The sequence below is a fragment of the Mycteria americana genome, chromosome 7 (assembly GCF_035582795.1).
Source record: "Mycteria americana isolate JAX WOST 10 ecotype Jacksonville Zoo and Gardens chromosome 7, USCA_MyAme_1.0, whole genome shotgun sequence".
Classification (NCBI taxonomy): domain Eukaryota; kingdom Metazoa; phylum Chordata; class Aves; order Ciconiiformes; family Ciconiidae; genus Mycteria; species Mycteria americana.
In genome coordinates, this window is record NC_134371.1 from 45,700,101 (window position 1) to 45,727,618 (window position 27,518).

The following is a 27,518-nucleotide window of genomic DNA, read 5'->3' on the forward strand; positions in this document are numbered from 1 at the left end:
GCCCCCTTTCGCTTTCCACTCAGGCCGCGGCGCGGGCACCCCGCCCCGGCGCGGGGAGGATCCTGGGGCGCCGCGCCGGCAGGCAGTCAGCGGTGAGGGCGGGTGGCAGCCGCAGCGCGGAGCGGGGGCGAGACACCGACACCGACACCGATACCGGGCCCGCGCCCGCGCCCGCCCCCGCCCCGCCCCGCCGCTGAGGCCTGCCGCCATCTTCCCCTCACGCCCCGCTGGTGACGGCACGGACGGGCCGACGGTCCCCTCAGGTGAGTGTCGGCGGGCGGGCGGCCGCGCCGCGGAGGGGCCGGGAGCGACCTGGCGGGGAGGGGCTGGGCCGGGGCCGGCTGACCACGCAGGGCGGCGGGGCAGGGGCTGCGGCCGCTGCGCCGTGAGGTGGGCGCTGCCCGGCGGCCTCGCCGACCCTGGGGCCGCCCACCTTCGCGTCCCGTCGCTGGCGTGCGGGCACGGCCGTGCTGCGCGGGGCCTGCCGCCGCTTCCCCCGCTGAGGGGAGCATTGCCCCGGCTGCCGGCACGGCGTCTTGAGCGGCGGTGACGCCCGACCGCCGCCGTCCCTTTGTTGTGGCATCCGCAGGCGGTGCGGGTGGGCTGGGGTGCGGGCGGCCCGGGCCAGCCTGGCCGCGGTGGCCGGCGCGGTGCGTGCCCGGGCCCCGGCCCCGGGGCGGGCGAGGCGGCGGGCGCGGGGTGTGCCCTGTCTCCGGGGCCGCTTCAAAGGAGCGTCGGCTCCTCTGCGGCCCTGTCTGCCGCTGGTGCTGAGTTGACATTCCCGAAATGCTAATTCAGGCTCGGCGCTGTGTAATTAAACAGTGCGGTTGTTTTGAACTCTTTCACTAGCAGAGGTGGATTTCGTGTGGAATCGCACGTGAAGAGAAAAATTTGGTGCAAGTGGGGTTTTTTTAGTCAAAATGTATTCATTTCTAGTCTCTAACTTGTTTGGGATTTTTGTTTTTCTGCATTCTATTTTCACTCTGATATGGAAGTATTGCATAATTTAATGTCACCTTTTTGGAATTCATGATGCAGAATGCTCTGGGTAAAGAGTGTGTGTATTGTAGCAGGGATTGATGAATGCAAAGAGCTCTGCTGGTCACTTCTAAAGCATGGTGAGATAAGGATTACTGTGGTGGCTCTAAAGCAGCAGCTGATCTAAGCAGAGTAAAAAAATGGATTACTGAAGGGCAAGCCTGTGAAAAATCTGTGATGAAGAAAAGGCTGGTATGTAAGAGGACACTTATTTGCTGTGTGTTGGAGTAGAAAAAGGTTTCAATCATAGAGTTCAACTGTACGAAGTTTCATGAAGGTTTTCTATTAAAGGCTTAATATGTTCAATATAGTTCATTTGAAATAATGAATCGTGCAATCTCTTAAGGTAAAATGGGTGTCAGTGAATTGCAGTAACTGTTGTGAGAATCAATTGTAATAAAAAATTTGGCCTATAGACTTTTTTTCTAAATTCTTTTGATATAGAATAACTGGAAGATGATTGAGGGCACATCAGAAATGGAGCCACTAGGTACTGACTGGGCCCCGAGTACCCCGTGGGGTCTGTGTAGGCGGAACTCCGGAGTGGCCTCTGAGCAGGCCCAAGAGTCATATGTAAGTGACTGTGGGATGGATTAAAAGGTGAAATAACTCTATGCAAAACAGCTAGCTTTTAAAATATGTATTACTTCTTCACATTTGGTTTTTCTGTGATATATCTTACCAAGATGCTGAGGTTATGGATATGCAGTGCAGCTGTCACTGAAGTCAGTGAACCAAGACTTCTAATTAGGCATTGCTTCTCCCTTTAAATGTATCACTGCTCTCTCAGTATGATACTTAAGATTTGAACTATAATATTTCTTTCTTGTATTTCTGAGTAGTTAGATATTTTATATTCCTTGCCCATTTTTGTGAATGCATATTGTACACTATTGGCGAGTGATCTGTTTCAGATTACAAATAAACGTAGGAATGATGCTTGTTTTAGAATTTCACTATTTATTTGTTTTCCAGAATATTAAACCTTACTTTAACTTTCTATCATGTGAATGCATATACATTTTAAATTTCTTCTAAGGGAGGTAACTTAAAGAGAAAGACTATTTAGACACTATTTTTAGACACTTGTAGTTTATAAACATTTTCCTGAAATAGTATGTTTATATGCATAAGTGTGTGTGTATATATATATTTAATTTTTTTTAAGAATTGTTTTCTATGCTTATAATACCATGAGAAGATTCTTGCCGTTGGCAAGGGTAAGAACATGAGTAAGAACAGAACAAGAGTGAAAACGCTCTCTGGAAAATTTAGGAGTAGGTAGTCTATGTTCCAGAGAGCTTGTTTAAAGGACATCTTGTCCATTGAAGCTACAGAGAAAAGATGTGCCAGGTTTGTGGCAAGAAGTTGTTTTGTTTTGTTTTTCTTGACGTTGATTTATTAGGAAGAAAACAAATTTAAATACAGAACCAGGGGAAGATGATAAGGGGGAGTGGACAGGAGAAAGAAAGGAGGACAGGTGTGGAAAAGTGCTGTGCTGGGTAAGATGAAATGGTTGTAGCAAAAACCTGGTTGGTAGAAGGCACCTGAAATGTTAAGCTCTAATACTCATTTACTTTCATTTATACCTCAAGCTAGTGCTGTGCTTCAATCATTCTTGATTATTAGTGCTTGAGCTGATCAGATTGTGACGTTATGTGCCATATGTGCTGGCAGAAAGCAGTATAGTGGGATGGACCAAAGATGCAGCTTTTGAGCTCTAATCTTGAGTTTCCCTGCTGTTCTTTGCTTTTTAATTATTATTATTTTTATTTATACACATACCACTGAATATCAGAAAACCTGATACATTTCATAGGGGGTGATGTGTAAGCCTATGTATATTTATAATTTCATGATAGTGTTACAGTGCTGCTTATTATTTTGACAGCATAATGCTTATAAGAGAAGTCTGATCTTATCAGCCTAAAAAAATCAATTAAGTGAAAATCTCCTCTAGTAGGTTTACCATTCTTTTCAAGCTATTTGTGTTGTTCTGACAGCAAATGCACACTAAATTTTTTCATAATATTGTTAGTGTATGAGCTTATCCATGTACTTCAACTCTTCTTCAGAAATTCAGTATCCAAACTGTGTTTGGATATTATATTATATTTTTCTTAACAGGACCCTAAAGGTGCTGTTACTAGTCCGATATGAAATATGGAGGGTGCCAATCATCCTTTATCCTAATTTATATGGGCAATATAAATAAAGTAAATTAAGTGTTAGAATTGGCAAAGGCTTTACGTTCAGGACAAACCTGTTCTTTTAAAACTACAATGGAGGATGGAAGACAACTTCTTGCAGATGCTAGGTTTTACTTAATGTAGTGGTACTGTTAAGCAAAGTGCCGAGTATTATGCTCGCTTTTCCATCAATAGATTATATAAATAATTAATTTTAAGACACTCTTGAAGCTATGTAGGGTGGCTTCCTCTTTAGACTTGAGTCCAGTAGATCCAATTGAAAAGAAAGCTGGACTTGGTATTCCTTTCTTCAAAGGGAGTGTTAGTCTGAGTCTTTCTAGTAGTTTTCTGATGGAGAGTCTCAGTATAGATTTGCCTAAGTTTTACTTTGTCTTTTGGCAAGGAAGTTAATTTAATTTATATAAAAACCACCAGTGCCATAAAGCATAATAAATAAGAAATGCAAATGCATTAGGTGAGGTTGGGAATTAGGATGTTAGTACTAAACTGCTGGTTAAATTTGTGATGATTTTTTTTCCTTCAGTGTATAAGAGTAGGGTTGAATTTTTCTCTGGGATCAAAAATCCATATCTGTTTGCCAAAAGCAGAAGTTGAAACAGTGCTAAAATGTAAGGAAAAAGCATCTTTCTACAAATTCTGGCTTTGGATTGGTGTGTCTATCTGCTTTCTTTCCTGCAGCAAAGCATTCTGCAAGCCAGACTTTAATTTTTTTCTTTGACTTTACTAGCTGAGAGTGGGTGCGTCGTCTTTGGGTGTGTCTTTCATGAGAGCCATCAAAATACTTGGTGACTGGAGTCTTCTGTGACTAAAATCAGAATTAAACCCAGCCATTTTTAAAAAGAAGTTAGGCCATTTCATCTGGCACAATTAGGTCTCTGTTGTTCCAAAATAAACTATGCTGCTATAATCGAATGCTTTCCCAGTCAAAAGTTCTGGCAAAAATTTACTTGGAAAAAAGTTGGCATACAACTGTGAGGAACATGGAAAACTTGGGGATTTAGATTATGTAGTACAAAAACGCCTCTTATTAATGCCTAATTTTTGGTATCCCTTCAAGTTCATTGGCTTGTAATGATCAGTGAGAAGTTGCACTGGAGTATTTGTCTCTTCACCTCTTCTCCAGTAAATAATTAATTTCTTGTTAATACTTGGAGTGTCTTATTTGGATTATTCAAACTTATTATATCTGTTCTTTGATTTCTTATTACCAGTTTCTGTGCATTTTTCCTAATACGAGATAGATAACTAGCTTATGGACTCCAGTCTTCCAAGGCCAAGGTATCTGGAGGCTGCGACATCTCTTCAGCTTGTCTTGGGAGCTGCATTACCTGCAGCAGGTTGTCTTTCAGCATCGTAGTTGCTAGACTTCTGCATAAGTAAATAGTTGCATGAGGGAATTAAGAAGTATTTTGATTTCCGCTTTTGAATTCAAAGGGGGAGCAGCTAGGGTAACTGTAACCTACTGCTGTGGACATCTTGCTCTGTATGGTCATCTCCCTTTATTCATTTTTCTGATTACTGTTACTCCACTGTCTCTCCTTGTTCCTGGGGATATTGCCTCCTGCTGATGGTTCATCACTGATACTGGCTTCTTCTCTGTTCTTTGATGTACTCTCATAATCAATTTAAGTCAGGTTAAGACTTTGCTACTGCCAGAAAGCAAAGCTCTGTCAGTTCCTTGTGTCAGCATTAGAGCCCATGTGTCCACAGAGCGAATAAATGTTTAACTTGTGCCTGAGTCAGAGGAGTGGTCTGGCTAACCGTACAGCTCCGTTGTGGGTGCCATGAAGTGGCTGGGGATGTGTGGCTTAGTGCAGAGGTGAGAAGAGGGACCACCCCTTTCTGGAGTAACGTGGGCTTAAACTGAGTTTCTCCTGATGTGAAATTGCACTCTTGTAGCCGCTAGGTTTTTTTGAAGAGCTCTGGATGAGGCAATGCTACGTGGCTTGGCTGTTATAAGGTTTCTCCCCATGTCCCCAGATAGTTTTCAGCAGATTAACTTGGGCGCTACAGCTGTAAAGTCTTTCTAAGGTTTAAAAAAAAAGTTGAACAGCTTTTACGTTAAGTCAGACTTAAGGAACCATGCAAGACTTAGCCAGAAGCAGAATTTATTTTAGGTTTTCTAAGAGAAGTACATGCTACAACTCTCATATCCTTGGAGGAATTGTGTTGCAAAAGGAGCTTGGATGTTGTATCCATGGGAGCTTTAAACAAGCTGACTGCTGGCAGCCAGGGCCTTGGCCTGTCACTGCCCCAGCTGCATCTTCCTGCTTTTCCTTTTTGCTGGCTGGAGAGCTTATTAGACTGTTGAGCCACTTCAGCACATGAGTTGGTGGAAAAGCTAACCCGGTGACAAAAGTGAGGAGTGCTAAGGAAGGGCCAGGAACACGCAGCTGGAGGCAGGTGAGTGAATGGGACTTCGGCAGTCAGCGGTCAAACTGGCTTAGGCCACCTTGGGTTTGCAGCTTTAGATTCTTCATAAAGCATATAGACAGATATAGGTGTCCTTATGAAGGAAGAATGGAAAGCATTGGTTTAATTGCCATACACCAGTTCAAAAATAGGGTAGGGGGAGAATGCATTTTTAGTGTGCTGTGCTTTTTGTATGTGTTAAAACATTTAAGTTTATCTGTAAGATCTCTAGAGAATGACATAGTAACTGGCTCATTTTTATGCTCTTTGAACTTCAGTATTTGCATTCCAGAAAGGAAAATTTTACATATTGCAGACTTGGTAAGCACAATATTTTCACACTGCAGGAGGACTGATTTCTTGGTAGATTTGTTTATCTGGACCCCTATATATGCATAGGAGAGAAATAAAAAAGATGCAGATGCATTGTTAGGTCTTAATTGTGGCTTCATAATCAACCTCTTAAAATCAATTTCCTAATATTGTCTATTTCATTTTTGTAATGCTACAATATTCTGTCTTGTAAAGCTGTATTTTTACAGTTTTTTTAATAGCCAACATTTGTTAACCAAGCATAAAATAAGATATGGATCATAGCTAAAATTCTCTCTTCTTTTCCCTTTTAGGCTGCCATCATGACGGCTGAAGAAACAGTGAATGTTAAAGAAGCTGAAATAATTAAACTAATACTAGATTTTCTGAACTCAAGGAAACTTCATATCAGTATGCTGGCACTTGAGAAAGAAAGTGGGGTCATTAATGGCCTGTTTTCAGATGACATGCTTTTTCTAAGGTAGGACTTCTTTCTCTGGTGCTTAAATACCACATATCTGAAAACAGTTGGACTGTGATTCTGTGGGCATCCTCATGCCAATGAACAGGAGGTCTTACGCCCTCATCATGTTCTGCTTCTTCCTGATCCCAATTCTGTGGTCCAGCTCTGAAGTTAATGACCTCCTTCTTTGAGGCACTTGAAGATACTGACTAGGCATCATCAACATAGGTTTAGAATTAGAATTTTTTTTTTGTTTGCTTGTTCATTCATTTTAACTTTGTTATTTTTCTGGCATGCTAATGAATTGAAGTGGGAAGGAGTCTTAACAAGTGCCAGTGTCAGCGCAGGGTAAATCGGGGAAAGCACATGAGCAGGAATAGGATGGGAGAGCAAGACCTTCTGTTGGCAACAGTGATCTGTCATTATCTGCTTACCATGTCACATGGAACTGCATGTGTAGTTCATTGACTTTTAAAATAAATAAAATATTTTGACAATATTCTAGTGCAAAGATCTAGGATGAGTGGAGTGGCTTCCAAAGCTTTTCGCCCAAAATATTGTCTGCATTTCGATATAATACCTAGATGTCTCTTAAAGTTAACAATATGAAAGGGGTCTCTGCTATCATCAAGGCATCAGGGTTGCTGTGATTCACCATTCATGATATTGCCCTCAATTATTATTAAAAGGAGTTGCTGTAGATGCACACTAGTCTTTTAGCCTTGCTGTTTTCTATTTCATGCCAAAGGTACTTGGTAACTTTGTAGAAGCATGAGAAAATAACTTAATCCAGCTGTTCTTAAAACATTAAAAAATATATTTTTATCACTGAACAAGATGGCTTCCCTTTTGTTTAAAATTATGGATATTGGAATAAAATGAAAGAAGAACTAGAGAAAGATTAACGTGAATCCTATTTGTTTGTTTAATTCTTAGCTTAGTTGAGTACACATCTAATGAGAAACTCACCCCTTCCTTGTAGAGCTGGGCCTTTTATAGAGAACTCTGTGTGTGATATGAGGGCATCCACTTGTGCAGTCTAGCCCACTGGACTTGGAGTTGGAGCTCTTGTGCTGGCATAGTTCCTGCCAAGCTGTTACTCTTAAGTTCTTAATATGGGAGTTGTGTGTTTTTTCCCTCCCTCTCCTTATAAAATAGGCCCAGCAGTATTTATACAATTAACATTAACTCATTTTTAAGTTCACTTTCATTCTTCAGGATGTATTCATTGAATTAATATATTTATTCGTATTCTTCAAGTAAGTTTTTCTTTTTTAAATAAGAATTAGGGGTAAAGCAGGAGACACAGGACCATTTAGTCCTCTTTGATGTGCCTTTAAAAGTAATTAATATTTGTCCTTCTTGTATGCGGTTATTTTTACAAAATATTGAGAAAGGACTTGGATTTTGCTGTTATTACTAGTCACATCAGACAGTCATCTTGGCATCTGTGCAAAGCATTAACTTTTAAAAACTGAAACAGGCTGATCACCTGTTGTGTATTTAAATGACTGTTGTGGTTTTAAATGAGCTGCTTACTTAGAAAAAAGAAGGATGTTCTTGTCCAGTGAAATCAAAGGAATGACTCTTTCTTTTACTAGGCAATTGATTCTTGATGGTCAGTGGGATGAGGTTCTTCAATTTATTCAGCCTCTTGAATGTATGGAAAAATTCGACAAGAAAAGGTAAAATAGAATGTATGTCAGAGTTCAATTTTTTTGAGTTGTGGAAAATACATAAATTTCTAAGTATTGTATATGAAAGCAGTAGTTCTAAGTTTTTTACCTTAGTTTTTGTTTTTTCTAACCTGTATACAGTTCCTAAAGTGTGTGCATGTGTGTTGTTTTATTTTTTATAACTTAAACTATGAAAAATATGTGCACACAATCTGTAATGCGTTTTCATTTGCCATACACTTTAGGAAAATGGTGCATGTTTTTATACTTGGCTGCTCTGTCATATTTCTATTTAAGAAATTAGTATGATTGCTACACTTTTTTCTTATTAGCCTTCTAATATTTTAAATGTAATATTTCTAAAAGCAATAACTGGAAAAGACATTTCCTGTTTAAAATAAAATTTTGTGGTTACCAATTTGTTAAAATTTGGGATCAGAGTTCCTTGTCATTGCAATTTCTATACCAAACTCAAAAATCAGCTGTAAAATACTCTGCTTGTCTCTAAAAGAATGTTTACTGCTGGATCAAGATGTATAGTATTTCACTTCTCACCTGCAGATTTCGTTATATTATAATGAAGCAGAAGTTCTTGGAAGCCTTATGTGTAAACAATGCGATGTCAGCAGAAGATGAGCCTCAGCATGTAAGAATTATCTCTGTTTTGTGAGGTTTTTTGTTGTCAAGAAGCCTCTTGAGATTCTGATTAAAGGCAGAGCAGAAGCTCCCAGCACCAAATACACAAATTTTAGCTATTACCAAATGGTTTCTTAAATAATGGAAAAAATAATTGATATCCTTTGGAAATGAATGTGGCTCCCAGATCTCAAATAGAATTGTGTATATAAGGGTTGCTTGAAACTTAGCAGCGTAGATCAGTGACCATATGCTGTGTTTGTGGTCCTGATCCTGGGATTTACTTTACACCATTATGCTAAAGTACAGGGCTCTTTTTTTTTTTTTTTTTTTTTTCCAAAAGAGTTCTGAAGCAAGCCTCAGAATTACAGACATTTGTTATAATCAGGACCAGGTGAAAGATTCCAGTTTGAATTAATCTTAATTTCTGTTGCCTTTAGAGAAAAAGGACACAGTTGTTTCTTTGGGGGGAACAGATGTGTTCACAAAGAACCGATTCAGTTAAATGTGCAAATAGCAGGAGTTGTGAACTTAGGTTTTCAATATGGAAAGAGACACTAACTCAAACTGACAAAGAAGGTGTGCAGATTGTGAAATTAATTTTAGTTTTTCATTTATGTTAATGCAGGAATACCAAATTTCTAACAAAGATGTTATGAAGTTAAAAATGAAGAATGCCAGTAGTTTTAAGACAATTGATTTCATTTTCCAAACTGAATTGATTTTAATTCTCTGTCCCATTACACATATGTTGTACTGCAGGGTCTTCTCTTGACACTGTAGAGAAAGCTAAAAGTAAGTCTTTATTTATAGTTGTAAGGAAAAGGTGTACTATTCCTCTAATCACTCAATCTGTATACTGTTACTAGATAGTAGAGGAAAAAAAAATGAGATTTATGTCCTTTATTTTTTGTTTTGAATGTTACCAAATGTGTTGGCATGTTGTGGATGAAAGGCTGCTGTATTGAGCAGATGTTAGATAACATGGGTAAGTGGGGTTTTGGGGGTTTTTTTGTTTTTTGGGGTTTTTTTTTATCTTTGTAACTAAAAATACCAAGTTATGTGTATTTAACATGGTTCTTGGCTTTTAGCTATCAACAAGCTTTGTACTAAAGCCCTCTATTCATTTGGAGGTCTTATCTTCTGAGAACTTTTTGAACTTTAACAGTTTTGATTGAAGAAAATAAAATCTCAATATAAAAGACTCAAAGTTGCTAATCACTGGAAACTAGAGAAACCTACAAGCCTTTTATAACTTATGCCAGTAGCTTTTCATAGACATAAAAAAAGGAGAAAAAACTTCAGTTGGCTTTGAGAATGGAAGTAACCTGTGCTGCAATAGTAGCTACAGATTTAAAATTTTAAGCCTATCAAACCTGCAGTGACATGAAAAAGTTCCATAGATCTGTAGAAAATGGGACTGGGGCTGATTTCAGGAAGTCAAAGTATCCAGAAATTTGGCTCTGTTGTAACTACATTTGCATCAGCAATTTCGGACTCTATATTGTATACTGTTTTAATTAAAATATAAACAGTAATAGTAATAAAGGAATTATAGTGGAGAAATTCTGCTACTGCCTGTTCTTCTTCAACTGTTTTATTGTAGAAACATAGGTACTACAAACTACTTTGTTAATATTGATATTTCTGTAGCTGGAATTTACAATGCGAGAGGCTGTACAGTGCCTACATGCGCTGGAAGAATATTGTCCCTCTAAGGAAGACTATAGTAAACTCTGCTTGCTACTGACGCTGCCTCGCTTGACCAACCACGCAGAATTCAAGGACTGGAATCCCAGCACTGCACGGGTTCACTGCTTTGAAGAAGCCTGCGTAATGGTGGCAGAGTTTATTCCTGCTGATAGGAAACTGAGTGAGGCTGGCTTCAAAGCAAGTAACAATCGTTTATTTCAGCTTGTAATGAAGGGATTGCTTTATGAATGTTGTGTGGAATTCTGTCAGAGTAAAGCAACAGGAGAAGAAATCACAGAAAGTGAAGTCTTGCTGGGCATTGATCTCTTGTGTGGTAATGGGTGTGATGACTTGGACCTTAGCTTATTATCATGGCTGCAGAATCTGCCAGCTACTGTTTTTTCTTGTGCTTTTGAACAAAAGATGCTTAATATTCATGTTGATAAACTCCTCAAGCCTACAAAAGCTGCGTATGCTGATCTTTTGACACCTCTTATCAGCAAACTTTCTCCTTATCCATCATCCCCAATGAGACGGCCTCAGTCAGCAGATGCTTACATGACCCGCTCCTTAAACCCTGCCTTAGATGGGCTGTCGTGTGGATTAACAAATCACGATAAGCGAGTCACAGACCTTGGGACCAAAACTTCTCCAATGTCGCACTCCTTTGCTAATTTCCATTACCCAGGAGTACAGAATCTCAGCCGAAGTCTCATGCTTGAGAATACTGAGTGTCACAGCATTTTTGAAGAGTCACCTGAGCGGTAAGTGCAACTAGCTTTATTTTTACCTTGGCTTATGTTGCACTTTATATTACTGGGTTCTTTGAACTGGTATATTACTGGTAACTTTGAACATAATTGTAACACTGAAACATAATTGGATTGTTTAAATTCTGTTGTAATTAAAACTCTGTATGCAAGGTGTTTTCTTCCTTATGCTTTTTTGATCGAAGTACATTTTCATGTTTGGTTTTGAGCCTTATGGATTCAATCTGGACTTTCTTAAAGTTGAAATCCTAGCGTAGAGCACAAATATGCTCTGATTATGTAATAGTCTAGCTAAGATTTGCATTCAGTATTGCTGAATTCTTTCATTCCAGATAAATAAATGGAGACAGTGGAACAGCTGTAACTCCATCTTCTTTCCCCATCCCATTCTGTCCTCAAGTGTCTGTAAATTTTGGTCCTCACACTGTAAAGGATTAAGTATACTTCAAAAATTTACATACAGAAATAGTCCCAATGAAGTCAGTGGAAATGACTATATGCCATCATTGTAGCATTCCTCTATCACTTAAATTATTACAACACTAGTCCAGCTTAAATATTTACTTACCATTTTCCAAACCAAATCTGAATAAGGTGGCTGAATGTATTTTTTTTTTCTTTTTATATATTGGACTTGGAGATAGTTGGGTTATGATAGCGGCGAATGTTATTAATAACTTCTTCTAATGCAATGTAGACTGCAAAACTTACTTCTTCCTTAAGAACTAAAGCCTGTATCAAAACTTTGCATTTCTTACCTTCTGAGAGAAAAGTCCTGGTAACTAGGATAAATGGTACTTGTCAATTAAGACTGTACCGTGTTTTTGCTTCGCCTTTATTTTGATCAGCAGTTCTGCCCCTTTCTAAGTGTTATATCCATGCTTCTCTAGAAAGCAGCTGCCAGTTTTTTTGGCTCTTAGAGAACCAGGTGGGTAACTAGCACTGTACTTGAGTGCACTGGCCAGCAGAGAATACTTTTACTATCCTCTGTGTTGTTCAATCCTGGCTGCAGATGGTGACATTGTCTCAGCAATATCTTGTATCTTGGGTTAAGATAAAGAGCAGCTGTAACTAAACTCAATGAAAAGGAAACAAACACCATCTCATACTGATGTCAGTTCACCAATAATAATGGAAATTTTTGCGCTCATGTATGTTGTAATATATTCTCTTAGTGCTTATCTTGAAAGGAGCTATTTTGTTTGATTCTAAATGATTCACTTTTAATCTATGGTTTTACCAGCCTCTTCACAACTGGAGTTTTTGTGGATAGCTTAAGTCTTATGGAATTATCTCTTGAGTTTTGTTTTTAAAAAGTGTACCTCCTGAAGATACTAATGAATTGTGAATCCTGTAATTTTACTCGTCTGTATGCACAAACCTTAACATTTGTGCGTGTAGCCCAGGGACCAATATTAAAACTGATTTTCGAAAGTTTTTTGTTTCCTTTTTCAATTTTAGTGTACTGGAATAATTCTGCACCAATAGAGTTATCTTGTGGACTACATAAAGTGGTAAATTGCTGCAGTTTTTCTCTGTGTAGGCGTTTGCATGTGATGTTAAGTGAAGTTGATAGATTTTAACATGGTTTTTCATTAATTAATACATCTCTTGAAGGTTAGAATTAGATTAAGGGGCCAGACCCATAGTTTTCAAGAAGGCATTACGTTTTTCAGAAAAAATCCAACTTCAGATTAAGTGTCCAACTTAAATGGCAGTATTTGCAAGGGTGGAAGCTAGGAAGCTGAGCTTTATGTAAATCTGGCCCTTGCTGCTTCTTGCACATGACAGAAGTATGGTATTTCTTTTTTAAGTTGTATTTGGCAAGCAATTACTTGTCTTTTAGTCAGCTAAGTTATTTTTGTTATTATACCCAAAAAGTTCAGAATAACTTCTTAAAGAGCTTTGCTCCAAGTCACTGAGTAAAGAGGACTTTGTAAGCTGACAAAATTGAAGATGAGAATCCAAGGCTTTTAATGTGTTCTGCACACTTACTGATTGCTAAAGCATTTTGGAAAGGGTTCCATGCAGAAATACTTACGTGGTACGAGAACAGAAAAACTGATATACACATTTTCCTTTGTAGCACTTTCAGGAATGTTCAAGCTGATGGGTGTAAAGTATAGTTCAAATTTAGATTGATAGTGGTAATGATACTAATACCTTATAGAAGACATTAGCCCCATAGTATATCTGAGACATTCCATGCACATAACTGCTTTGAAAACAGGAGATCTTGAATAACATGCTAGTTAAAGGGTATATAATTCAAGCGTAGGGATAGAAAACGTGAAATTTGGATATCCCATGGTGGTAAGGCTGTTTGGAAAATGTGGGGACAAAGCACACTGTCTATGCTTTTTGTTTGCTAGGGGTGTTGTTTTGTTTAGCGCAACCTATTGCAAGTGGCATTTTTTTTCCTAAGCAATATCTTCAGTTTTATGTGACTTAAGAAGTTTGCATACCAGTGTTACCAGATTTTACTCTAGAATGTTATCTTTCTCTACTTACCAGGGGATTTTCTACTCTTAATTTTTCTCAATTAACCTTCTGTTCTCTTCCATGTTGCTGCAAGAAGTGATACTCCTGTGGAGCCACAGCATCCCATCAGCAGTGAGACTTTGTGCCAGAGTTCAGTTCCAGAAAATGAACCAGTTAATGGAGCACAGAGTCAGGGATCAGCCAAACAAGATAAAAATGAGGTAGTGGTTGTTTGTTTAAAAATAATGAGGCCCTTTGAGCTGTGTTCTGATCACTCCATAATGATTTGCCTTTGTGTTCAGAACTTCATGCATGACAATGGGTTGCTTTGAATCTTGTTTTTACAAGATGGTGAAAATACCATATTGCATCTTGTATAAGAAACTACTCTTTTTTTTTTCCATTGTATAAAGCTCTGCTGTCATTTAAGTCTGTAGTGCAGCTGATTAGTTTGCCTTCTCACATCAACAGTGTTGCTAAACTGTTGTGTATATCTTAAAAACAAAAACAAAACCAAAAAAACTTTGCAATACTCAAAGCCAGCAATGTTAGGTGAAACACTGCTTAAGAATCCTCTTAGTATTTTAGCAAGGAATCTGGCGTGTAGCTTGCAATTTTTGGTGTTAACACCAAGTTTCATAGGTCATATTACATAATTTTGTCTAGGACACAGAGAAATTAAAATTGGTAGTTCCCTGGTAACTGTATCTCTGCCATTCAGAATCCAGTAGCGTAACCAGTTTTTGGATTCATCTTTGAAGGCTCGTGCCTTGACTATCGTTCTTTTTTCCTTTTTTCTCCTTTAACAGCAATATGGAGAAAGTGAAATAGTAGTTCAGTACAAAACAATGAAAACAGTTACCTATTCTGTTCCCTTTCCACAGTTTTTACATATCTGCCTCTTAATTGAGTAATGATTAATAGCATCGAGTATGCAGTCTGTTTGCAGACTCCAGTTTGATTTTCTTAAGTAAACTTTTGTCTTGGCTTATGACACCTGTACGGTACTGAAAACCAGTCTAGTCTTGATAGGGCTATGTTCTTGTAGACTCTGGATACTTGAGTGAGGCAATGGGGCCTACTGGAGGATTAACAAGGTCCTCCAAACTTGAGGACTTCGCTCCCCTCAAGGACTTTGCTGAGTAACTTCTCTGCTGCAACAGTATTGTGTGTGCACATTGGGAAGAAGGGGAGGGAGGAGAGAGCTCAGCTAGACGTATGACAGAGCAGGCTTCAAAAGGCAAATAAATGGACACAGAATTTATAGGAGAGAATGAAGACAGGAGATGCTGTGCTGTAGGTGAAGATGTTGGCCAGACTATTATACACAAGTAGAAAAGAATGTAGTACCTAGTCCAACTTCACCTTGTTTTGTTTTCCATGTCATAGTGGTATATGTGTATACCTGGGCAAGTAAGAAATTCTTTTAAAGTTTCTTTTCATAGCTTTATTTTTGCATTGTTCCTGGAGGGGTTGAGTTAGAAGCCAGAGTTCATAGAATAGAGCATCTGAGCAACATATTTTAGGTTTAGGTGTTGGATTCTGTATTATTATTACCCAAACTAAAGGATCAAAGGATTGAATCCAATTGCAGCAAACAAGTATCGGTCATGGAAAGTCAAGGTCATGGAAGTATAGACAAGAACATACCTGTTGCTTAGAAGGATTGTAACCCAGTGACTGGGGAATAGTTAACGTATTTGAAATATAGAGAATGCTTTCTGGACTGCTGAAGATAACGTCAGAGTTTCTAAATTGCAAGTATTCACCTCAGGTGGAGAACTTTTTACAAATGCGGCAGAGCCAGGAAATCCATTATAAACCAAAAAATTATTCTGTCAGAGAACACAGAATTATAATGCAAGTGTTTTTATTGAGAAGAAATGCAAAGGCTCATAGTTACAAAAAACTCTGCATGAATTGTCTGAACTAATGCAAAGTTATCAGGATGTCCTTATAAAACTTAGAATCACTAGATGACAAAGATGTAACTTTTGAAAACCAAAAAATAATCCACCAGGTTTCTTTTACCACTTTTTCTTTCCTACTAGTTTGGTAAATGCGCAGTTAAGGGTTTTTTTTTTCAGTGTTGATATTTTGACCTTGGACTACAGTTCTTTTGGTTTTCTGTGGGGTTTTTTGTTTGTTCATTTTTAACTTGTTCTCAACTGTTTATGATGGTATCATTTGGAACTAGTGGCACAGAGAGAAAGTGAAGATCAGGGAATGCAGAAGGCAGGGAGGCCCCGAGGAGCTGGCAGTGTGCGAAGCTAAAGATAAAAGGGAAGAGACTATGAGAAAGGAAGCTCAAGTACTTGTGCTTGGTCCAGAAAGTAAGGAATTGTAAAGTTAGAACACGGTACCAATTTCAAGAGTAAGATGGAACACTTGGATAGACCACTTCAAGGTTGGCTACTGGGAGAGGTAAATCTGCTCTGCAGACTGATGGCAGAGAAGTGTCAATGTGGCAGAAAATACTAAATTTGTAGTGAAAATATGACTTGGAATTTGGAATGTAGCTTACACTGTTTTCTGATTTTTATTTTCAGTTTCCAATCACCTATTTGTTTTGATGTTAAGTAATACTTTGGAAGTTTTGTAGGAAAGAGGCATTTTCTGAATTAGGGCAGAACTACTTCAACAGTGAATAGTGCAGGCTGGCAGCGATTTCCTTTTTTAATATGTAAATTATATCTGGTTTTAGGAAAGAACAAAAGCACTGCTCCTCAGAGGAGAATCTGCTGGCCTTTTGATGCTTGTATTGAAATAAGGAACCAGAGAGTGAATATTTAGGTTAAATACCACAATTAACTATTTAATTTTCATTAGTAATTCTCATTTCTTTTAAGCTTCGTGATTCAACAGAGCAGTTTCAGGAATATTACAGACAAAGACTACGTTACCAGCAGCACTTAGAACAGAAGGAGCAACAACGACAGTTGTACCAGCAAATGTTGTTGGAAGGAGGTGTAAATCAAGAAGATGGAGCTGACCAGCAACAGAATCTTACTGAACAGTTTCTTAACAGGTGGGGGGTTTCCTTGCTTCTCCCTCCATCCACTCCTACCCCTCCTCAAGTTCTCATAATGACCTGTTTTGGTGGTCTTTTTTTTTTCTTGTCATTTGTTATTAGATCTATCCAGAAGCTAGGAGAATTAAATATAGGTATGGACAGTCTTGGAAATGATGTACAAACACTTAGCCAGCAATGTAATGGGAGCAAAGGGAATGCATCTACCAATCCAGCAAGTAACTTTACATCACCACCTTCAGATGCTAGTCAGAGGATAACAACTGATAGCCAAAATGTGAATACAAGCACTCCTCGAAAGCGTGGATCAGCTAATCAGATACCCTTTCCTGAAGAATCACCTGTACAGGGGAATCAAACGTAAGTTATGTGAGACTGTTCAGGACTAGAAATGTCCTTCTGTTAGCACTGTGGGAGCTGTTTGTATTTAGTTACTAAATGAATTTGTCATTGAATAGAGGTATTTAGCTCATGATCAGTGTTTTCTGTATATTTTTATAAGGATTATAAAATCCTTTTTTTTTTTTTTTTTGGCAGCACACGTGAAATAGTGGTTATTTGTTATGGTTTACATTTTATGCTTATTTTTAATTCAGACTTTTTATTCCATCTTATATGTATAGTTATTCTTTATTTTGTGTTCTAAGTTTCTGAAAGCTTTTTTATTAAATACAAACTAGATGGAGAGAGAGGCAGGGTAGAGTAGAAATTGGATTTCTTAGCTTAGCTAAAGGTAGTGCTGACCTGAAAGCAACAACCATTTTTCCATGTACGTGTGTATAAACGTTTATGTGTATGTATGTTATGGAATGAAAACAAGTATTTTTAACTTGCATTCACTTGTTCAATGCCTGGAGTTGCCTCAAAAACAGCAAACATGCAAAGATTACAGTTTAATGATAAAGAATCGGACACACATAACACTTGTCCACCACATTAGTCAGTTCTGAGTATGACTGAAATGGTAACTTTAGTCCAAAAAATATTTACAAACAAATCTGTCCCTGCTCTTGTTTTTTCTGTCTTGTTGTGAATTTAAACTCTTCACCACATCAAAACAGCGTATCAGAACGTGCTGTCACTCAGCCACAGTTGGAAGACTCTTCAGGGAATTTAACTAGGACACGAGGTGATGAGGTGAGTTTTCTTACTGTCCTTTACAGTTTGTGTTTTCACAAGATTCAATGTTTAATCCTGAGTACGTGACATCCTTTCATTGTTAATAGATATTTAGAATGAATTTTGGTTGATGCAGTACCTACAGAATCACAGAACCATTGAGATTGGAAGGGACCTCTGGTGACTTGAGTCCAAACCCACTGCTCAAAGAAGGGTCAACCAGAGCAGGCTGCTTGGGGCTGGGTCCAGTTGGGTTTTGAGTATCTCCAGGGATGGAGACTCCACAACCTCTGTGGACAACCTATTCCCATGTCTGACCACCCTCACAGTGTTTTTAAAACAACAAAAAAAATTAAATGGAATTTCCTATATTTCAGTTTGTGTCCATTGCCTCTTGTCCTTTCACTTGGTACCACTGTTAAGAGTTTCGCTCAGTCGTCTTTACTCCTCCTGTCAGGTATTTATATACACTGATGAGATTTACACACACACCCCCCCTGAAAGGCCTTGTGATCTCCCAGCCAAACAGTTCTGGATCTCTCAGCTTCTCCTTGTACAACAGAGGTTCCAGAGGGATGTGTTTTACAGCCATTGTTTTGTGTTCTCCAAGTTGAAACTTTGATTGTGGGACTCCAGTCGGTATGGACTGATTTTAGGGAAATAGCTTTGCAATAAGTACATTCCAAAGTTTCTGCATCAGATAAATAAAAATCAAAATTTTAGAAAGGTGGTGATGAAGTCATCTGGAGGATGATGTAATAAAGCTTAGCATAATTTAATGATAACTTTGTGTTATTTACAGGGTGAAAAGCTGATTCTTATGTTTAGTATTATATTTGTTTTAAAAACTACATTTATGAATTGGACTGTTTTCAGAAGAATGTAGCTTGGTTCCCCTTACAAATTTCACACAAATCAAATGTGCTTACACAGAAATAAACTGTAATATCATGCTTTTGAGATGGGCTGTTTAGAAGAACAAAAGCTGTTGGAAGCCTGGATGGAGAATGAGAAATGTTAATCTAATGTTAGCTGTAAGAGTGAGTTGAAGAAAAACTTTCTGAAGTATGCCATTCCTTGACCTGGAGTAGCCATTGTTTTACAAATCTGTGATTTGAATAGTTTAGCCTGGTGCTGCTACTTATTAATACTTTGGTACAATAGTTTTACATCATTCAGCAAAACAGTTGCATCCAGGTTTACATCTCCAGTTTTATGCTGAAGAACCTAATTTGACTGTTACCCCTCTACGCAGGATGACAAATCAAAAAAGCAGTTCATTTGCATTAATACTCTAGAAGACACACAAGCTGTCAGAGCTGTAGCCTTTCATCCCAGTGGGAGTTTGTATGCTGTTGGCTCCAACTCTAAAACTTTGAGAGTTTGTGCCTATCCAGAAGTAATTGACCCAAGGTAAGAAAGCTTGTATAATCATTTCTTTTTCTGTAGCATAGCACTTCTTTCTCCAGTAGCTACCGATATCTGTACACTTCATACCTGTATTTTGTTGTCATAATAGTGCAAGGCTTTCCTTAGAAACCTGAACTGCCAAACAAAAATAAGATGATCTGTTGATGAATTTGTATATTTGTGGGCAACTTCTTTGCTCTCTTCCATTACTGGCAAGATGCATTGCTACAATACCACACCTTTCCTTATAAAAGTGTTATTTTTGTCTCAGCAGGTAGGCTTTTCTGTGTTTACTGTGATGGCTTCTGCTTTTGATATTCCAGCTGTAGAAGTGGGAGAAAGCATGTGTCAGTTCCCAAGCCAGCACAAGCTGGGCTTCATGAGATGCAGTTTCTGGCAGGAGGACAGACTTAACAGTAGAGAAAGCAGTACCTTCAACTTTTACAGGAAAATTTGCCAGAGCGTGTCTATTGGCCCACTGTTACTATAAACATTGTTTTCCTGATACGTCGGTTCCTTGACCGGAAAAGCACTGTTTGTGGTTTACTGTGCACCTGGTCTTTTCTGGTTTTGTTCTACCCATTTTTTTTAATAGGAGGGGAAAAAATATTTTTTCACCTAGAGATAAATACTGCCATCTCAATAACCATCTCCTTGTGTCTGCTCCAATTACATTATCTTCCTGGAGTAGGGCGGAAGTGCAGGCATCTAAAACATCACAATATCAGAAGGAGCTACAAGTACACACAGTGGCTTTACCTGGGATACCTTCCCAGTTTAGGACTCATGTTCAGGCTTCCAAAGTGTTCAAAAAGTAATCTGATTTTTTTTTTTTCTTTTCCTCCTTAAATATAATCAGTAAGGTAGCCTTTGAAGTTTAATTCCAAAATATTCATTGCCAGTGTAGGAAACAAAAAAAAAAAAAGTTGATTTCTCTGATACCCAATGCAAGCTGACTTGCTGGGCTTGAAGCCCAGACAACCTCCTCCTGATTGGTAAACAGTGCAGAACATTTTCAGTGGAATGAACACCTCCTTATTGGCTAACTCTGTTCCCACACAACTTATTCTAACCATTGGGAAAGGTTAGATTGACTCTGCAGCCTTAGACTCTAGTTACAGTGCACAATCTGATGTGACAAGTGACGTAGTGCATCTGGATATGAAAGGAATACCAAGATTTCCTTAATTCTGAACTTGTACTTCTTTGTTTTACTGGGTTTTTTCAGTATGCTTACAGTCTGCCAAAAACGTTTCATCATGGGATTTACAAGTCAGCGGAGAGATTACATTATCTTAAAGATATCCATATTGTAACAAGCTGAGTCTAGACACATTCAAAATTTTTCGTGTTTTTCAAAAAGCTGTAGTTGTGTAGAGTATCTGGTAAATAGCAGGTGTTTAATTGTCCAAGTTTTGTTGGGATTTTTCTAAGTTCTTAAAATTGTCCTTCAAACTGATGTATGATTCAGGACAGGTTGGTTTTGTTTTGGGTTTTTTTTTTTTCTCCTTTCTCTAAAGGTATAATAGTAGTGTGCTTTTTTCACATGCTTGAGCTTAAACACTGCTAGATACACATTACAATTCTGCAGATGTTGCTCAAATAATCACAGTGCTTCCACACAGCTGATTGGCAGCATGTGATCTCTGTGCTGGGCAGGTGCTCCCACGTCCTGACTAAGTCAGTGATTCTCAGCTGCTGCCTCCACCTCTTAACAAATGTTGTGAATCCAAACTCGGAGTGTGATATAAGGCATTAGCCATTTAGGAAGCTCCGTAGTGTGTGTTGAATAGTGATTCTGATTCAGGCTAATCTGCCATGGATTTCCTCTCTGGCAATAAAATAAAATTAGCTTCCATGTAGACTTATTTTAGTATTCTTTATTAGAGCTATGTTTATCTCAAGAGTTTTTTAATCAGATTTAGATGTTTGTCTTCTGTTTTTTCTCTCTGCCTCTCTTGTTCAAGTATTAATAGTATGGTTTCTGAATTTTTCAATAGCAATTTAATTTGTTGAATTTCTATTGTTGATGTTACTGGAGTTAATGTTGATGGAGTTGGATATAGCAGTACTTTATCTTAAGCACTTGACTAGTTCCTGCTATGGGAACAGAGAAAGAACATTGTAGGAAATTAATCGATTGAAATAGAGGAAATGTACCTCAATGGGACTGTTCCTCTTATTTCAGCCATGTGTAAAGCTGATCAGGTTTCAAGAATAAGAATGTATGGAATGGTTAGATGCTCTGAGGATTCCTGCGTTAACATACAATGGTGAATGTGTCTTTCTTGGACAGACTGCTGTATTAGCTTTTCTAGTTAGATGAGTGAAGCTTTGAGTCACCTTATTCAACAAATAATATCCAATGCACAGCTCATAATGATGAACATGTATGAGTTTTCTTTTGTTTTATGGGTGTTTTTGTTATTTATTTAACGGCCAAAGAGGAGACAGTACTTGACTGCAGCATTTTTCTGTGTCTTCCCAGGTAGGGTTAACACAGAAGCATTTTTCTTGATCCTTTAACCACTTTAAGTGTTTGATGAGTCCCACTCATTCTGACAGCAAGGATGGCATAGACAACAACTTTTTTGTTGAAACAGCAGGCCTCAGTTTGCATTGTTACAGTACTACTAAGCACAACAACAGCCCCAAACATAAGTATATAGAGCCCAGTCATACAATTATGCTGTCATACCAAACACAATCCCCTGTTAGGGATTATGTCTGGTGGGTGGGAAACTGGAAGAGAAACACCTTCCTGCATACATACACGGAGGGTACACAGGCTTCTGCATTCTTCTTTCAGGAATTTGGATTTTCCAACCTGCAGCCTCATAGTTTAGTCCCAGACCCAGCCTTTATCCATGCCAGCTGCACTGGGTGCTACCATAGATAGCATGTGCCTTATGAGCTTGCTGGCCTGCTGTTGCTTAATTGAACTCAAGCACATTCAAAAGTGGCCACAGGATCAAGATGTTGATGTATGAAGGATGTAGAGGAAAATCCCACCAATTTAGGACTCTGGGGATAAGTTTTCACTGTATGTAGCTAGTAATTACTATATTTTATCTGTATCAACCCTTTATAGATGAAGGGGCCACGTAAGTTCTTTTTGCATGTGCAGTCACAAATACAATGGGAACACGAGGAAAAACTGAGAAAATGGGATGGAGCAGATCCTTTTGTCTTGTGTTAGATCACATGTATATGTTTCAATGCAAAGTCATACCTATTTCATGTTACCTAAAATAATAGGAAAACAGTTATTTTCATTTTAGAATACATTGTTTTCCTTAGAAATAAAAGGAAATGGGATATTTTTCTTCTTTTTTTTTTTTTTTCAGTGCTTATAATACTCCGAAACAACCTGTAGTTCGCTTCAAAAGGAACAAGCATCATAAGGGATCAATCTACTGTGTAGCCTGGAGTCCCTGTGGACAGCTGTTAGCTACTGGTTCTAATGATAAATATGTGAAAGTACTGCCTTTTAATGCAGAAACTTGTAATGCAACAGGTAGTGTGTGTGTGTATTTAGTTTAAAGAATATATTTTCAATTATTTGTCCAATATTTGGCAAAAACATTCAAATAACATTGATTATGTAGTTAATAGGTTTTGTTATTTTTATTCTAATACTTTGATTAACTTAGTCTCTTTTCCCTTTCACCATTGCTGTAGTCTCTGTCCAGCAGAGCCACTGAGGTGCTGGGAATTATCATTTGGGTTTTGTTTGGTTTGGGTTCTTGTTTGTTTGCATTTTGGTTTTGTTTTGCAAGACTCTGGTATTGTGCTGTCTTCTGGTAGATATCTTTTAGGTATGGTAAAGCAACCAGATGTTCTTACCAACTCTAGTTCTTGACTGGCAGTTGGAATTTATTTCTACTTCCAGTTCCCCTTTTTGTTGCCTAGTTCTGTCATCTTCTCCCTCAGCTTAGAAGTCTTAGGCTTCTCTCCCATCAAATACTATTTTCCATGCCCAACCCTCCTAATCAATACACTGAATATGGCTCTTTATCTTTCCTGTTTTGAACTTAGGCTGTGTTGTCCTATGTGGTTCAGTGTTCTCAACAATCCCTCCTGGCAGAGAAAGCATTTTTAGTTTACCATAGTTTAAAAAAAAGAAATAAATGGACTCTATAAACCTTGGCTGGAATTGGCCATGGAGATGGTCTATGTACCTTTTGCACAGCTTTAGGAACTGTAGGAACCTAAGCAACACTCAATAAAAATAAGATTCTTAGAGATTTTATTTGAACTCTAGTAACTGAAATGGAGTATTCTATGGAAAGTGCACAACAATGTTTATACTTGGTAGTATACCCACCCTTGCCTAAAATATTCTGCATTATCACTGTAGCTGCTTTAAAGATTGCAGCACTTAACAGTGATAAACAAAGTATGCCTCATTTTGTTCCTCGATTTTTAAATTATTTTAGGACCAGATTTGGAGTTCAGCATGCACGATGGGACAATCAGAGACCTTGCTTTTATGGAAGGCCCAGAAAGTGGTGGTGCTATTTTAATAAGTGCTGGAGCAGGGGACTGTAATATTTACACAACGGATTGTCAGCGAGGACAAGGCCTGCATGCTCTAAGTGGTCACACTGGTATGTATGTTGTTGCTTCTCCCTCGTGCTTTTAAAGTCTGTATTATATTCTAATAAACTTGTTTTCTTTAATGTATTTGTGTTTTTCTTTCTAGCAAGACTTTTTTTTCCTCTCCAAATAGCTCTTGAGGTATTGGCAGGGGAGGGCTGTTAAGTTAATAGAGCGAGTGCATGCTTCATTCCAGAGAAGATGCAAAGCTGGGTGTTGCCTTACACTGCTGGCATTTTAGATCATGCAACGTGCAGGTTTTTGATAGGACTCTTAAATCTATGAATGCAAAAATATAATCAGAACTGTAATATTTCATTATTTGATTAATGATATTTAATCAAATAAAGAAGTCTTCTTGTTTACAGGTCATATTTTAGCACTTTATACATGGAGTGGCTGGATGATTGCATCTGGATCCCAAGACAAGACTGTAAGATTCTGGGATCTGAGAGTGCCAAGCTGTGTTCGTGTTGTGGGAACAACGTTTCATGGAACAGGTAAGACTTGCTATCAGGCTTCTGATCATTCTTGCATAAAAATACACTTTAAAGATGTCCAAGTAGTATAGAGTGAATGTAAGGGGGGTTTGTGTCACAGAATGGAGGCTGGGCTTTGAAAGAAAGAAGTTGTGAGGATATCCTTGCCTCTGTGTGTTGGTTTGTTTTAAGTAACATTTCCTTTCAAAAGTTGGCTAGCTTTTTTGCCTTGTGACTTTCAAACAGACCACTTCCAAGTATATTAAAATAAAGCAAGACACAAGATAATTGTCTCAGAATCAAAGGACGGGGTGGGAAGGAGCAGCCATTTTTGCAAGTTGTCAACATACTCTATAGAAATCTGGAAAAGGATTCTTAAGAACCACTTGGGTTTGGATTTGTTTCTTGAAACCTTGGGGGAGGAGGACAATAAATTAGAATTGGGGTGGGGGAGAATTCCTTGCATTAGTCTACATTATTTCATAAAGAGTGACTTTCTTTCCTGTGATGAAAGAGATACTTTCTCATGCAGCTCTAGTAGCAGCTTTGCTATCATTCCAGTGTGACCTATGGCTTCAGAGTTTTAAGTGCTAGACATAAAAATTTTCTTATTTTAAGGTAACTGTAGTTAGGTATGTTCACCTTAAATTTAAGGCCAGCATTTGGTATTCTTATACAGTGTATATTCTTGCTTAAAAAAAAAAATGTTGGCTATTTGCACAAATGTACATAAATATAATGCGTGTTTGTTGGGTTTTTTTCTCCTGTAGGAAGTGCTGTAGCCTCAGTAGCTGTTGATCCTAGTGGCCGTCTCCTGGCTACAGGACAAGAGGACTCTAGCTGTATGTTGTACGATATTCGAGGAGGACGAATGGTGCAGAGCTATCATCCTCATTCCAGTGATGTTCGTTCTGTTCGCTTCTCTCCAGGGGCACACTACCTGCTCACAGGATCATATGATATGAAAATAAAGGTGACAGATTTGCAAGGTAACATACTACAAAGGATACTAGGTTAATTTTCAATTCGGTGCTTTTAGTATTGAAGTTGTAAGAGAACTTGGTTCAAAGTTCACGTTTTAGTTTAAAAGGGGAAAAACTAGTAGAGCTTTGAAGGGTTTGAAAGGTGTATAAATGTGATTGTGTCACAATTGGCTGGTTCTGTTGCTAAGAATGTAGGCTATCAACTAAATCTTGTTTGGGGGAGGGGGGTGTCTGATTATGATAAAAGAACTAATTAACACTGTTGCCTGATGAGATGGTTGTTGCTTTCAGGCAGCAGTCATAAAATTGACCCTTTAAAAAAAAAAGTATAATAATAATAATAATAATGCTTATTTTTACTGGGAGGAGTTAAGAAGATAGAAGATATTGGGTATGTCTAATTGACTTGATTTTCTTGGACTGTTAAATTTTAATCACATTGTTTAAAAATTGTGAATACCTGTATTTTAAAGTTGTACGGTGTCCAGTAATGCCTAAAAACCAAAACAGTGGGGCTTTGTGTTATATTCCATGCGTGTGTGAGAAAGAGAGAAGGGTCAAGTATGCTTCATAAGGTGAAATACATATGTAAGCTTTAACCAAACAAACAAAAAACCAAAAAACCATCCAAAAGCCCACCCCAAAAAAGCCCAAAGACCTGGGATATAAACTCTTGAGGTGACTAATGATTTCTGTTCTTCTGCCATAGGGGACCTCACGAAGCAGCTTCCTCTTATGGTGGTAGGAGAGCACAAGGACAAAGTTATTCAATGCAGATGGCATACACAAGATCTTTCCTTCTTGTCATCTTCTGCAGACAGAACTGTAACCCTTTGGACCTACAATGGCTAGAATGCAAACAAAGGCAACCTATGCAGCTAAAGCACAGAGACCTGAGACTACAGAACTGTAAAAACAAAGTAGTAATAATTAGGCATTGAGAGAGCAGCAGTGGAGCAGGAGAGTGTCTTATGAAGAGGAGGGGCACTTGTCACAGAGATTTTTCTGGTTTCTAGGAGGTCTTGGTGTTTTTAGTATATTCTTTTGCAGTGCTTTCAGTCTTCCATGTGAACTCATGCTGCTGTGACCTATTGTAGTCTTGTTGCCAAAGTCTTTGAGGAGACCTCTTACGTTGTCAATGTGCACTCAAAGTAACATGAATGACGTGTTTACAGTTTGGTATTAATTGCATTCCTTGGTCTTTGCCTCAATGAGAATTTTATAGAGAAACTTAAGTTGAACAACACTTTAAGTCTGTATGTAACTAGTTCCACACACACACATAAAAGATAAATTACTTCCGCTGTTTTTTCAGATTTATTATATTCATCACTTCTCAACAAGAGGTCAAACTTTATAACATCTCCACAAGTTCATCTTTTTTAGTAATAAATTCTGAACATTAAAGTGACTAGGCAGTAACCACATCTTGATTATGGTCCATTATACAGTGTGGATTTTTTTCTTTTCATCTAAACTGGGGGAAATGTCACTCTTTTTACTATGTGACAGTGTTTTGAACAAGCTAACATGTTGGAGGGGAAAAAAGTAAAATATTGATTTTTTTTTTTCTCTCTGTAGAAACATATAATATTTTACTTTTTGAATGCAACAGAATACCTCTGTGTATAATGTACTGTAGAAAAGAGTGGATTGGCAGCAGTTGTCACAGTGAGCTTAATGGCTATCAGTTTTTCAAGTAAAAGGGATACCATTAATGCTATAATAGAAACCAGCATGGCTTAAAATGCTATGTCTGCATGATAATTTAAGAATTAAATTGTTTAAATTCCCGGTTCAGAAGCTTATCTGAATTTCATTTCTTGCACTGTTTATGTATGGGAAATTGCAGTTTTATTTCTACAAAACTTTAGATTCTAATGTTTATGTATTGTTATATTTTCATATTGTACAGTTCCTTTTACTTTTTAAAATATAAACCTTAAACATTAGGTTATTTATTTATTTGAACTGCAGTTAAGTTTTGGATTCTCTTGGTTACTAAATTATATGTGCACTGTAGCGAGCATTTTTAACTATTGTATAAAAGTGGAAAGGTAACTATAGAAGTGTATCTGTGCTATAATCTCAATAAAGACCTCCAACACCTGCAGCTATCTCGTCTGTTATTTTGGACTCTTGGTTTATAATTCCTCAAAGCAACTCTGATACTTAAACTGTACATCACAATCTGTGGTATACCTAGA

At 38.2% G+C, this 27,518-nt stretch overlaps 1 protein-coding gene across 4 annotated transcripts; it reads left to right on the forward strand.

Annotated features, from left to right (window-relative positions):
• On the forward strand, positions 1-27,418 carry WDR47 (WD repeat domain 47). Of its 4 annotated transcripts, none has more exons than XM_075508196.1 (16): positions 1-263; positions 1,483-1,611; positions 6,287-6,453; positions 8,037-8,120; positions 8,673-8,757; positions 10,401-11,203; positions 13,785-13,911; positions 16,540-16,718; positions 16,824-17,081; positions 17,783-17,858; positions 19,096-19,253; positions 22,598-22,767; positions 23,690-23,860; positions 24,218-24,349; positions 25,099-25,317; positions 26,021-27,418. In XM_075508196.1, exons 2-16 carry the CDS (start codon positions 1,495-1,497, stop codon positions 26,161-26,163), a joined length of 2,889 nt encoding a protein of 962 aa, XP_075364311.1. In that variant the 5' UTR covers positions 1-263; positions 1,483-1,494; the 3' UTR covers positions 26,164-27,418. The 4 variants fall into 4 exon arrangements, with proteins under 4 accessions (XP_075364311.1, XP_075364312.1, XP_075364313.1 ...); XM_075508197.1 differs by having other exon boundaries at positions 13,788-13,911; XM_075508198.1 differs by lacking the exon at positions 1,483-1,611.
• The last annotated feature ends 100 nt before the right edge of the window (positions 27,419-27,518 follow it).